The sequence below is a fragment of the Xyrauchen texanus genome, chromosome 32, assembly GCF_025860055.1.
Source record: "Xyrauchen texanus isolate HMW12.3.18 chromosome 32, RBS_HiC_50CHRs, whole genome shotgun sequence".
Classification (NCBI taxonomy): domain Eukaryota; kingdom Metazoa; phylum Chordata; class Actinopteri; order Cypriniformes; family Catostomidae; genus Xyrauchen; species Xyrauchen texanus.
In genome coordinates, this window is record NC_068307.1 from 38,723,143 (window position 1) to 38,737,495 (window position 14,353).

The 14,353-nt window shown below is 41.0% G+C and overlaps 1 protein-coding gene across 1 annotated transcript in view; it reads right to left on the bottom strand.

Moving 5' to 3' along the window:
* Window positions 1-13,252: 13,252 nt before the first annotated feature.
* tegt (testis enhanced gene transcript (BAX inhibitor 1)) overlaps window positions 13,253-14,353 on the bottom strand; it is a 43,847-nt gene continuing 42,746 nt past the window's right edge. The window contains exons 9-10 of the mRNA XM_052102043.1: window positions 14,047-14,122; window positions 13,253-13,963 (exon numbers count right to left, since the gene is read on the bottom strand). Coding sequence (XP_051958003.1) covers window positions 13,940-13,963; window positions 14,047-14,122 — 100 coding nt within the window. The 3' untranslated portion in view covers window positions 13,253-13,939. The remainder of the gene's footprint in view (window positions 13,964-14,046; window positions 14,123-14,353) is intronic.

Sequence of the window (14,353 nt, forward strand, 5' to 3'; positions counted from 1 at the left end):
ATTCCACCACGTTCATTACGATCGCAAAATTCTGGCCAGTTAATAGTTCCTTGAATATCAAAATCCACAAAAGGAGGAAGATCCTTTTCATATTTGGCTCCTAAACTATGGAATAGTCTCCCTAACACTGTTCGAGATGCAGACACACTCTCTCAGTTTAAGTCTAGACTAAAGACTCATCTATTTATGCCAGGCATACACCAAATTTATCCTCCAACCCACAATTAGGCTGTTTTAGTTGGGTCTGCCGGAACCAGAAACCAGAAACATTGATCATGATTTATAACTGCAATAAATTGAATGGCATCTATGCTTATATTATTTTATTTGTTTCCCTGTCTCATCCTCGGGACTCCTATTCTGAGGTCACCAGAACCGGCTGGATCCAGCACCATTCCTGCTTTGTGTTGGACTCCACTGCTACGTGTCACTGAATGATGATGACTAAATGCAGCCGGTGCCAGCCAAACATCACTTCAGTCTATTATGATGGACTTCGGAGGATGAACTGATGCCAACTCCAACCATAAGACATGGGATACTTCATATGCCATTGTCTGAACCTTGGAATTAGGATGGACCACACCGAACCTCACCAAAATTACCGGCCAGGTTGAACTGCGTTTCACATCCCTGATCTCTGCCTGCATCACCTCGGTCTATTGATGGACTACGATCTTGAAATGGAATGCATTGGGGGGTCATATACGCCACAGTCACCTAGCCAGAGTTAGAGGCATGCTTTGCACATCTACTTGGATCACACGCAGAGCTTTAGATTCTCTGAGCAGCTCTTTGCCTGTGTGGTGGACAGCAGAAAGGGAACACTGTCTCTAAACAGAGGCTTGCCCACTGGATCAGGAACGCCATTGCATTGGCCTACCAGACCCAGGCCGTGCCCGCCCCCTCGTGGGTTTGAGCACACTCTACAAGGAGTGTGGCATCCTCGTGGGCACTGGCCAATGGCACCTCTCTAGCAGACATCTGCAGAGCAGCGGGCTGGGCAACACCCAATATCTTCGGGAGATTCTACAATCTCTGTGTTGAGACGGTTTCATCCTGTGTTCTTTCAGGTATGAACAGGTAAGTTTCATTATGCTATGGGGAACTAAACAACGTTTTTTGGGGCATCTGGGAAGGCTACATGCAGTCGGAGTACATCTGTTCCGACACTCGCGGTAACCTGCTAACACTTGCATCGGCAGTTCACGTAACACAGTTCAGCCATTGTGGCGTTTCATATAGGGACCCCTAGTGTCACTACATCGACACAACTTTGAGTGAGTGACTGAAGGGGAATGTCTTGTTTACTGTTGTAACCCCACTGTGTCCCTCTTGCCACAGGCTGTACTACCTGCTGGAATGTCTGAATGCTGAATGAACTCTGCTTTCCAGCTCCATTTTATACCCGGGAGTGGCATTCAAATTCAAATTTGACTCCATCAGGGAATGGAGGTTACGACAGTAACCGAGACATTAACAACATATTACTCAGTTAATGTATCCTACATATTCAGCTTCATCTGGTAAGAAAAAAAAGATAATAATAATATTATTATTAATATTATTATTATTTACTGAAAAGACCTCATTTTTATTATTATTTATTACATAGATTATTATTTTTATTATACATATTGTTTATTGAAAGCATGAAGGCTGTCTGATAGATATTATAATGGACTATAATGTTTTTGGCCACATTCATTGTGCTTTACTGCATTTTCTTTTTCAAGATTTGTACTGCTGTTGTATTTCTCTAAGGTGCATTATGCTTCAGTAATCTTCCTGACCTTTACAAGAGCAATGCCATCAATTTAATTTTAAACTTTTGAGTTTAGGTTATCGAGGAGAACATCAACACAGTTTGCGGTTATACTTGGTGTTATAGATATAGCCTTCATAAATTGCACACTAGCATTTATGTTCTTCTTTTTGACAGAGACAGATGCAACTTCCGTAGCAGGACAAATCTATATTTCAAAGAAAATACAGAATTGGTCTAATAGCGCTATACATCCTAGTAAGAGTGGAAGAAATGTTAAGATACTTAGTAATGAGCAGATCAAGATTGTGTCCATGATGGTTTGTGGGTCCATCTACACACTGATTCAGATCAAAAGTGTTTAAAACTGTTGTGAATTCTTTTGCAATGCTGTGCTCAGGATTAGCTATATGAATGCTGAAATCCCCAGCAATAATAAAACCAAAGTTCCTTATTCACATCAGAAGCCATTGTTCGAGGAAGGCAGCAAGTAGTGGTAGCCCTGTTACCAATGTTTCTGATAATGGTGTCACCCAATATCAGAGTGCTGGGCTTGGCTGTCTCAACAGAACACCGCTGTCTGCTCAACCTTGAGCACCTGCCAGCTGCAATGTTATCTGCTGACTGATGGGATCTTTGTCCGATGACATTCTGGGTTTCTTTGTACGCATTCATTAGCGGTTAAAATCTATTTTCAAGACGTATCGGGGTGGAAGAACACCAGTATTGGCTGATCAGGTCATAGTCGTGTCTGGGGTGGATGATGCTAATGCTGCAATATGTGATACTCCTGACAGTCTGATGTCTCGAGCACCTTTGTGTCTAGCTCCATTTATTCCATCGGTTTGTGCTCTCACTTTCACCAGTTACTTTTAGCACCCGTACTGCTGGTTAATCTAGGCTCAGATTAGCCTTTCGAAGAAAGTTGGATTCACAGGACTCACCGGCTGTAGGCTGTGGGGGTCCACGGTGACACTCTCCTGTATATTCCTTCATGGGTGGCAGTACCACAAGTATTTTTGTTTCAAGAATGGCAATCTTTTGTAGAAGCTTGTGGCAATTTGAATCGAAAGAAGGTATATTCTTCCTCATCAGTCTGTGTGAAGGCAACTGTGTTGTCTCATTTAAAGAATGTAAACTGTCGGTAGTAGGATTCTGGTACACCGCTTTGACAGAAAATCCACTTTTTGTTGTAACATTTCAGTCCCAAAAGTCTATGTTTTTAGTGTGGGTTCCGAACTAGGTTGTTTGAGCTCTGTGCTGAAATGTTGATATGAAAATAAAAAGATTAAACTGCAAAAGCAAGGTAGCAAAGCATGGATCAGTGAGCAAAATTGTTCCAGGAAGTAGCGAAGCAGGAAGCAAAAAGGATAAACTTATCGTTGGAAACACAACAGAACGATGAAGCAATGAGTCTAGCTTGCAAAGCAAGAGAGACATATTTGCGACCCTGAAGAATTAAAATGTTGACAGCACTGTGCTCTGGTTTATATGCCTGCAATGATATGTGAAAATAGGGGTGGTGTCAAACACCATCTGCCAATAAGATTGCTATTATTCCATACAGGCTTCAGAGATCGTTTAGAGATAGGGACAAGTCAGGTAGTGGGGAGTAAGAATATGGTGGTTAGTCAGATTTCAGCACAACACCGGTGCAACATCGTGGAAGAGTGGAATGAACAGAGCACATTTGATCCTTACAATTTCATTTACAAACTTTAAAAATACCACTTAGCAGAGTCACGTGATGCCATGCGAAGTTCGGACATTTGAACGGCGAGCTCTGCACACTTTTCTAATTTTAACACTATTAATGACATAAACTGGTGAGATTCGATACCCTCTGTTCCATAACTGTTCTAGGAGGACAATATGTCAAAGAATTCCATGTCCTCAGGCTTTGGAGGCATTAAAAGACACTTATGTGCTCAAGCTGACACCCCCGAGAAGGCCCGAGCCAGGTAGTCGATTTGGTCGGAGAAATTAGGGAAATTCGGCGAGAGATGTTGTACATTTTGGCAATGCTGATGAAGGTCCTTGCTGACTTGGAGGATCTTGCTGTAATATGTCGATTGATCATTGCCATGGAGACAAAATTCTCTGAGGTGGTTACAAGAGTGGGAAATGTTGAGAAACTGATCGATTATCTGGAGTCATCGGAGAGGGAATCATCTGCTAATCCACAAGCGACAAAGTTGGATTTGGAGCATGTCTAGGAGAAGTTGGAGGACATAAAGTACCGTAGCCTGCAGAATAATGTCCGAATCGTAGGAATTCTTGAAACCAAAGAGGGTCAGGATATGTTGAAATTCCTGGATGGACTCTTTCCAAATTTGCTTGACATAACAGGCCATAAACTGGAAATAGAGCAAGTTCACAGGTTTCCGGCTCAGTGATCCACTGAGGGAGACAGGCCCAGATTAATTCTGGCCAAATTTCTGAGATCATCCAATAAAGATATTGTGTTACACAAGGCAAAGAGTAAAGGTAGGCTTTTTTGGAAGAACCACAGCATTTTCTTGTTTCCAGACTTTTCGAATTCAACAAGAGAGAAATTATATCGATTGAAGAAGTGCAAGAAACTCTTACATCAACGGAAGGTCGCTTTTGCACTGATGTTCCTAGCCAAATGGAGAATAGATGCTAAGAATGGCCATAAAACATTCACATCCCCACAGCAAGTGATGTCCTTCATAAAGTCAATGGAGTAATTTATTTTGTGTTACTCAAACTGAGGCTGAGTGGACTGACTCACTGAACATTCACTTGACTGTTCAAGGAAACTGAGCATCTTTTTTGTTTCTTTTTGTGCTGGTTTTGCCTAGTGGCTGGAGTTTGTTTTGTAGAGTAACACTTCTTCGGGACTGTTTTGTGGCTGAATCTTCATGTTTTTTATGCTTATGCCTTCTATTGGCTGGAGTTTGTTTTGTGGACTATTTCTTGCAAGACATTGGAGTGATTAGGTCATTTGTCTCATGTAGCAGCCGAATGGGCCAGCTCACTGAACATTCCTTTGACTGTCCGAGGAATTGAGCGCCTTTTTTCTTGTTGTTTTTGTGCTGGTTCCGCCTAGCGGCTGGAGTTTGTTTTGTGGAATAACACACTATCGGGACAGTTATGTGGATGAATCTACACATTCTTTGTGTTTATTCTGCCTATTGGCTGGAGTTTGTTTTATGGATTATTTTCTGTTGTGTAATTCTCTCACAAAATTTGTACAGAAGCACTGGACTTGAGCAATCTGACGGCAGAGTTGTTGCGGGGGCTCTTGTAGGCGTACATGGACTGTTTGAGTTTAGAGGGATGGAGGCCGGTTGGCACTGTCTTGCGCGGGGTTAATGCGCACGTTTTTCTTTTTCCTGTTTGTTTGGTATGTGGTTTGGTGTTTCATAGTTACAATAATGTTGGAAGGTGGTCTTTATAATGTTATTTTTGACACAATCTATTTTATGTAAAAATGTCAAATGTTAATATGAGTGGATTGTCTCTCTCCACGTGGAATGTGAATGGGTTGGGGAACCCCATAAAAACCCAATTTTTTCTTAAATATAAGAATTATGATATTGTGTTTCTTCAAGAACATTTTGGGAAGATATGGGGTGGACATGTTTTCTTTATGGCTGCTTCAAGTAAGAGTAGGGGAGTCATTAAATTGATAAGTAAACATCTACAATTCAATGTCTCAAACAGATTAATGATAAATTAGCAAGTCATTATTGTTTTAGCAGAAATTCAGGGGCAAAGGTTGATTTTGGCTAAGATTTATGCACCTACCATTGATGATCAGGGCTTTTTATAGATCCTCAAGAGATGTTGCAATGATATAATATTGGAAGGATGACTTTAAACTTTTGATGGACTCAGTCCTTGATCATAATGAAGCAAAAATGTGCAAGCCCCCTAGAGCAACATTGACGCTTCACAAGATGTGTAAAAATCTTGGTCTTACAGACATTTGGAGACTTTTGAACCCATCTGGTAGGGGCTACACATTTTATATATTATTTATATATATTTTATACATATTTTTAATCTAGAATATATATTTTTTTTATATATATATCTCAGTCCCTCGTGTCATCTGTTGTTGATTGCTCAATTGGAAACATTTTAGTCTCAGATCACGCCCTGGTGAGTTTAGAAATGTTGCCACATATGGAGAAAAGGAAATCGTATAGTTGGCGCTTTAATGTATCCCTTTTGCAAAATCCTGAATTCCAACAAATGTTAAAGGCTGAAATCAATGTTTATATGGAGACCAACTGGTCTTCAGTATCCTCTGTGGGCATGGCTTGGGAGACACTTAAGGTGGTTCTTAGGGGCCGGATCATACAGGATGATTCATTCACCAAAAAATTAAAAGCAAGAGAACTTGAGTTGGAAGGGAATATTAAAAGTGCCGAGGCAGAGCTGAAGCACTGAATGTTGTCTGATGGCCTCAGAGAATAGACACGATAGAAATACAGACATAATACTATTTTGTCGAGGAAGGTGGAGTTTTGGCTATTTAGGGCAAGACAGTCATAAGCATTTGCTTTTTATTATTCGTCTACTACCCTACTAGGTCTATGCCTTGCCTCCACAGAATTGATAATTCCTTTTCTACATTTTCAGGATACAGAGTTAATTGGTCAAAATCCAAAGCTTTGGCTCTTGACAGTGTACTGTCCAGTCATGGCTTTTAGCCGGGCACCTTCCAGTGGCCCAAACAGGGCATTAAGTATTTGGGCATTTTATTCCCAGAAAATTTGTGTGATTTAGTTAGTTAATTTTGACCTTTTAATCAAAAGTTTTTCGAGTGATGTGGGCAGTAGAGATGGGCACGAGTACCCGAGGACATGGGTACTCGGATGTGGCAGCAATGATCGATCATGAAAATTATGATCGATAGTGATCACACATGATGTGACTTTTCACTTAATTCGTAATCCAGTGACAATTACCTGACAACTAAACACAAATGTGTCAAAGAGGGAGTTTATTTTTAATTTTGAGATTGATTACGTAGTGACTTTGAGGGGTACACTGATTATCAGAGACTTCTCATGGCAAACAAACTGATACGATGCTGCAATGCTATCATTACAATAATCAAAACAAAGAGAGTGTAATTAACTATGTTTTGAAAACCTGTCTCTGTAAAACATTTCCTAAACATGCTTTATTTTCATTTAATGTAAGAACTTTGACTCGTTAATGGATATTATTTAATAAAAGTGAATGTATGTTACCTCCCTGCCCTGTGTGATATAACACAAACCTGCATCTCAATAAAATGAATGAAGATTTCCGCATGAGTTTCCAAGAAAGATATCCAATATAAAGTGTCATTCCGTTGCACTATCCTCAGCTGAAAGGTGGAAATTCAGACTCTCCTAGTTGAATGGAATGCTTCATGAATCACAGCAACAACAATACAGAGCATAGTGGCTTTCCTCACATGAGTGAACCTTTGGACACACACACACACACACACACACACACACACACACACACACACACCAGGCGCGTGTGGCAGTGTACAGCAGGCAAGTGTTTCAAACAGCTAGACAGAGCGCAGTTAAATGGAACACAATGCAGCATCTTCAAAACTGAACTTCAAATGAACACACATATTAAAACGCACTGGTTATGGCATCTCCTGTTATTTGAAAATATACTGTTCAGACAGTCACTGAAAAAACTGGTACTCACTAAGATTATTATGGTAACCTGAAGGAAAGAACAGACAGACATGCGTTGTGCACATTCTTTCAGATTTGGGAAGTGAATCTTCACATATTGACAAAATATGATGCATTATATTTTGATTATGCAATCTTTTGTACATTTTATAACCTACTATTTTATAACAGCCTATAATAATAAATAGATGATACACTGGAACAACAAGACGTAATGCAGCAACCATAGATGTTTGTCAGACATGTTACTACAGTATATATACAGTTATGAGCATGTAATTACCCCTTGAGTACTTGGCAAGTACTCAAGTAATTAGTACTTGAGTAGACAAAATGACCAAAATGCCCATCACTAGTGGGCAGGTGGGCTTCGTAATATTTATCTATGATTGGGAAGCTTAATGTTATTAAAATTAATTGTATTCCAAAATGTAACTACCTGCTACAATCTCTTCCTGTAGATGTCCCCCTACATTATTTCAATCAATTTGATAGCATAGTGAAGTCCATCATTTGGAATGATAAGCATCCTAGATTACATTTTAATAAGTTACATAGGATGATTGATAAAGGTGGGCTAGGCCTACCCAAGATTTTGTTTTATTATTATGCATTCACACAACAGGGAGCCACTAGTGTGACTTGTTCCTCATCCTCCCTGACCTTGCACAGCACCTGTGCAAGAAGACTCACTGCCTTGGCGATTTATGTACGCTACCGCAGTTGTGCTGTCTGACCTGATTAGGACATGTTTGTCTCGAATTAACGGGAGAAACTTCCGCAGGGCAAAGAAAACAGTCAACAACTCTAGGCAATTGATATGCCAGATTGATATGCCTCTCCAAAGGCCCGCTGCACACAGCGCCCCAACCCAATCTGGAGGTGTCGGTAGTGACCAGGACGCGTCGGGACCCCTGCTGCAGGGGCACACCTGCCAGTAGAAAGCAGAGGTCTGTCCAGGGTTTTAGTGCTTTTCGGCAGGCAGGGGTGACTGTCACATGGTGCGTGCCGCGGCGCCATGCTCGAGTCTGAAGCCAGTGCTGAAGCGGTCTCATATCCATCAACCCCAGCAGCGTGGTGCTATATGCCCCAGGAGCCTCTGGAAGGGTTTTAGAGGGACCGTTGTGCCCAGCCTGAATTTGGTGAGGCATCTCAGCACCGACAGCGCACGCTCGTTGGTGAGACGTGCGCACATTGAGACTGAGTCTAACTCCATGCCGAGAAAGGAGATGCTCTGAACTGGGGTGAGCTTGCTCTTTTCTCGGGTTGACCTGAAGCCCCAAGCGGCTGAGGTGCCTGAGCACCTGGTCTCTGTGAGCGCATAGTAACTCTCGGGAGTGGGCCAGTATGAGCCAGTCGTCGAGGTAATTGAGTATGCGGATGCCGGCTTCTCGGAGCGGGGCAAGAGCTGCCTCTGCGACTTTCGTGAAGACGCGAGGGGACAGAGACATGCCGAAGGGGAGGACTTTGTACTGGAAAGCCTGGCTGTCGAACGCAAACCGTAGGAAGGGTCGGTGTCGCGGCAGAATTGAGACGTGGAAGTACGCGTCCTTCAGGTCTACCGCTGCGAACCAATCTAGGTGCTGGAGGCATGTCAAGATACACTTGTGCGTGAGCATTTTGAACGGGAGTTTGTGCATCGCTCCACTGAAAACTCGCAGGTTCAAGATCGGTCGTAAGCCGCCACCTTTCTTGGGTACAATGAAGTAAGGGTGGTAGAAACCCTTCTTCATTTCGGTTGGAGGGACAGGCTCTATCGCGTCTTTGAGTAGAAGAGTAGCAATCTCCGCGCAGGAGTTTGGCATGTTGGCCATGCACTGCGGTAAAGCCCGCGAAGGGGGGCGGGTGCCTGGCAAACTGAATTGCGTAACGGAGTCGGATGGTCCGGGCCAGCCAGCGAGACAGGTTGGGAAGTGAGAGCCACGCATCCAATCTCCGTGCTAGGGGGACCAAAGGGACGGGTATTTTTGACGTACCCGGCGGGGCTTCGCAGTGGGGCGGAGCAGGTAGTATGCCGTCGGGAGGCAAGGACGCATCCCGAGGCTCTGGTGCTGAGAAAAGACTCGAAGCACTTACCTTGCTCCGCACACCCGGCAGGGGCCGGGTTAGTGACTGAGGAGGTGGTCTTGTAATGGCGTCCTCTGGACTCGTCAGAACTGGCCGGCCGGGGAACAGTCGTGGGGCTGAAGGCGGATCTGGGACAGCATCCAGCGTGCCGGGACTGTTGAGATCTGGTGGCAGAGTGCCGTGAGAACGGCATTTGAGGCCAGATGACCCAGAGACAAAGGAAATAGCTCTTTTATTGAGAATTTGTGTACCGCTGCCCCGGTTAAGGGAAGCGGCAAATTAAAAGTATTCAAAGAAAGATTCTCCTCCCGGCCCTCCACCGGGGGATGGAGTGGTCTTACCATCTCCGGAGCTAACGTCTTGGGCTCTGGGTTGTCCGTCTCAGGAGCGCCTGGGAGCCTTCCGGGTCCTCGAGGGGTTCCGTGAGACAGGGGGGCGTTTGATAGAAAGCCTTTGCAAAGGCGAAATAGGGGCAAGAACTTCCTGTTCAATACAAAACCAGGCAGGAGCTCTCTCAGGGGAAGTGACCAATGAGCCAAATGTCTGAGACCGAATGCATAATAATAAAACAAAATCTTGGGTAGGCCAAACCACATTTGTCAATCGGCCTATGTAATTTATTAAAATGTAATCTGGGACATTTACCAATCCAAATGAAGGACTTCTCTATGCTATCAAATTGCTTAAAATAAGAGAGGGGGACATCTATAGGAAGAGACTGTAGCAAGAACTGCTTTAATTGCCTCCCAAGCCATGCCCATAGACGATACTGAGGACCAGTTGGTCTCCATATAAAAAATTATTTCTTTATTTGTTGGAATTCGAGATTTTGCAAAAGGGATACGTTAAAGCACCAACTGTGGCAACACCTCTAAACTCACCAGAGCATGATCTGAGACTAAAATGTTTCCAATTGAGCAATCAACAACAGATGAAATGGACTGATGAAAAAATGTATAGTCCCTACCAGATGGGTTCAAAAGTCTCCAAATATCTGTAAGACCAAGATTTTTACACATCCTGTGAAGTGTCAGTGTTGCTCTAGTGGGCTTCACTATGATCGAGGACTGGGTCCATCAAATGATTAAAGTCTCCTCCCAATATTATATCATGAGGGGTGCCAGCAGCTTGCAACATCCTTTCCAGATCTATAAAAAAGCCCTGATCATCAACTTAGGTGCGTAAATATTAGCCATAATAAGAATTTGCCCCTGAATTTCTGCTAAAACAATAATGACCCTTCCTAATTTATCCTTAATTTGTTTGAGACATTTGAATTGTAGATGCTTACTTATCAGTGTAATGACTCCCCTGCTCTTACATGAGCCAGCACTAAAGAAAACATGTCTTTCCCATATCTTCCCAAATTTTCAACTTCCTACGGGGAAAGATGCATTTCCAGAAGAAACTCTATATTATATTTCTTACGCTTAAGAAGAGAAATAACCTTCCTTCTTTTTAAGGGGTGCCCCAACCCATTCACATTTCACGTGGAGAGAGACAAACCGCTCATACTAACATTTGACATTTTGACATATGAGAAAAAATTGATTGTGTGTCAAAAACCAAATGATAAGGACCACATTCCAACATTAGTGTAACATTGAAACCCTGAACTTCCACCAAAACCAAACAAACAGAAAAAAGAAAAACGTGTACAACAGCGCCGACTGGTGTCAATCTCTCTAAACTCAAACAGTACATGTACACCTACGAGAGCACCCGCAACAAATTTGCCATAGGATTGTTCAAGTCTGGGGTTGCTATACAAATTTTGCGAGACAGAGTTACACAACTACAGATAATCTATAAAACAAACTACAACCAATAGGCGGAATAAACACAAAGCGAGCAAATCGCTTGGGGCCTCAGGGGCGTCAGCTTGAGCACGTAAGTGTCTTTTAGTGTCTCCAGATTCTGAGGATTTTTAATTCTTTGATATTGTCTTCCTAGAACAGTTATGGAACAGGATGTAACAAATCTCACCGGTTTATGACATAAAAAGTATTAAAACTAGCAAAGTGCACAGAGCTTGCCTTTCACATGTATACACCTCACATGACAGAATAAAATTCTAACAATATACACAGCTCTTTACTAAAGTAAAACTATTTCTTATCAGATTACTCGGTTAGTCAAAATAATAATCGGTAGAATACTTGATTATTAAAATACCTGTAAGCTGTACCAATTTACAGGCTGTTATACTTGTCAAAGTACTGACCATGCAGGGTGCCCAAACTTTTGTTGAGCCTTTTTCTTTTTTGTCATTTTGAAACTTTAAAATGTAAATTGTATTCATTTAAAATTAAATCTACAACACAATAAATTCTGCAAAAAGAGAAGGGGTCTGAATACTTTTTCAAACGACTATATAACCCCGTAGTTTTTTCCCATCTTTTCCAGTCTTTATGCTAAGTTAGGATAATCAGCAGCATGTTTGAACAGGCAAACTTGTGCCATATTCACCTTGATTGTTCAATTATTTTTTCTTTCTTTTTTTAAGAATCTTTGTGAAGAAATGCAAGTACTGCCATTGCATCAGATGGAGACATTGAAAACTTCATAAAAAGATGTCTGCAGCTTGCATCTGACAATGATGGGGGAAGAAGAGAGTGGGCCAAGCAAATTCTTTTCATATGTTCCAAATGTTTTTACCATTCACGTCTTCAATCTGAGATCTATCTGACTAACTAACCATATGTAATTTCCCTCTTTCTGTCAATCAGCCTCTCTTTTAGGGTATACTTAATTGAGGGTCCTGAGGTTTTGTATTTTTTTTTTTTTGCATTTGTTCGTGCCACTTTTTGCTAGTTCATATAAAGCTGTATGTTACTGTTAGGGTTCAAATAAATTCTCATGTTTTCATGGTGTCATTTTTACATGGGGGGGGGGGGGGGGTGGAGCACATATGGATGTTATGGGGTAATACATGGGGTAGTAGGTAGGGATACCATGGAAAAAAAAAAAGAGGGTGAAAGGGCCAAAGGGCTGATTTGAATATTTCTGTAACTGCTGATCTCCTGGGATATTCAAGCACAACAGTCTCTAGAATTTACTCCGAATTGTGCCCAAAACAAAACACATCCTGTGAGCAGCAGTTCTGTGGACAGAAACACCTTGTTGATGAGAGAAGTCAACAGAGAAAGACCAGACTAAGTTTGAACTGACAAAGTCTACGGTAAATCAGATAACCACTACAATTGTGTTGAGGGGAATAACATTCTGAGATGCAGGTTGGTGCTGTTTTGGCAGCATGCGGGGGATCTACACAATAATAGGCAGATGGTTTTAATGTTGTGGCTGATATGTGTTTGTATCAAGAAGGTTGTTCCTTGTGCTGAAGTTAAACTTGTTTAACAAGACCAGAGCAGATTATTTTCATGGCTCATTCGAGTCACAGGACAATGACCATGAAATTTGTCTGGAATGTATTCACCTGCATACCTAAAGAACCATTTTTTTTACTGGTCAAAAAGTGCTTCCTTGATCAAGTGGAGTACATATTATTGACAGTACGTGATTTCGGATGCAGAGTCTCTTAAAGAAAGAGCAGTTTCACACCGCCACAGTCTAAAATTTATTTTTGCTTTTTAACATCCCAGAGTTTTCCTTTTAATCAAACCGAAAAAAGAAAAACTTTAAAATCATGAAATAACGTAATGACCATAATTGATTTACACTTTGAAAATGTCACTTGCTCACTATAAAATAAACTAACAGCAGCAGGACCACATGAATCCAAACACCATCTGTGGCACCATTTATTGAATTATCAAGAAGCACAAAATTCATGAATAAAATAAAAAATGAATCTGTGATGTCAAATGAATAATGGTAGTCCAAGCAAACCTATATAAAATTGCAAATAACAGCAGCTACAATATAATGTGACATTGGCAGCAAAAAGATAAATGAAATATTGTTAAACGCAATGACCCCAACTATAGCAGTTTTACTGAGTAAAACTGTCATTAGGAATTTTGTTTAATTATGATATAATGTTTGTTATCGGGTAAGAACGTTATCTGGATGATTAACAACCTAATGACACGAAAACCTATTTTATGTACAAGATTTAATCAGCTCCAAATGTATTAGTGAAAAAGGTTTTATGAACAGACTTCGAAATCTTTCTTTTCTACATACCTCTAAATTATGCCTCTCTTTTGAGATACAGAAAACAAAAGAAACTGAAGTTCAGCTTAAGCTTGTAAATGAGCTTTCAAAATGTAGAATCAAATAACATTAGGTCACTAGCCTCTATCAAACAACATATTTAAAGCTTAGAAAAAATCTAATAAAATTAAGACAACAAACCAAATCCCATTACATATAATTAATGAAGTAATCAGATTTTTAATGAAGCTGCTGACATGACATCCCAAATTCAGCTCACAGATGCCCTCCATGCTGTTGAAAACTACTTCTTCTCCTTCTTCTTATCCTACAAGAAATAAAATAGAATTAAATACTGAATAAAAGAAAAAGTATGTTGTTATCCTGCCAGAATTATGAGGTTTCAAATACCTTCTCATTCATAGCGAGGATGATGACAAGCTTTCTGAAGATGGTCACAAAATCCATGAAGAGATTGACACTATGCCTTCATTAAAAAAAAAAAAAAAAAAAAAAAAAAAACAGCATTAGGTGAGTTTCCAAGTGAATTTACCTTTCACACAGTACTAAATATCACTTATGATTTGATTCTGATATCTGAACACTCGGTATCGAACAATACCGATCTTGATCCAATCCCAGAGTTGTTTTCTTCTTGATCAGTTTAGAATACAGATACCTCACTGTGTGGAACTGATTGGGAGTACTCTTTTATATG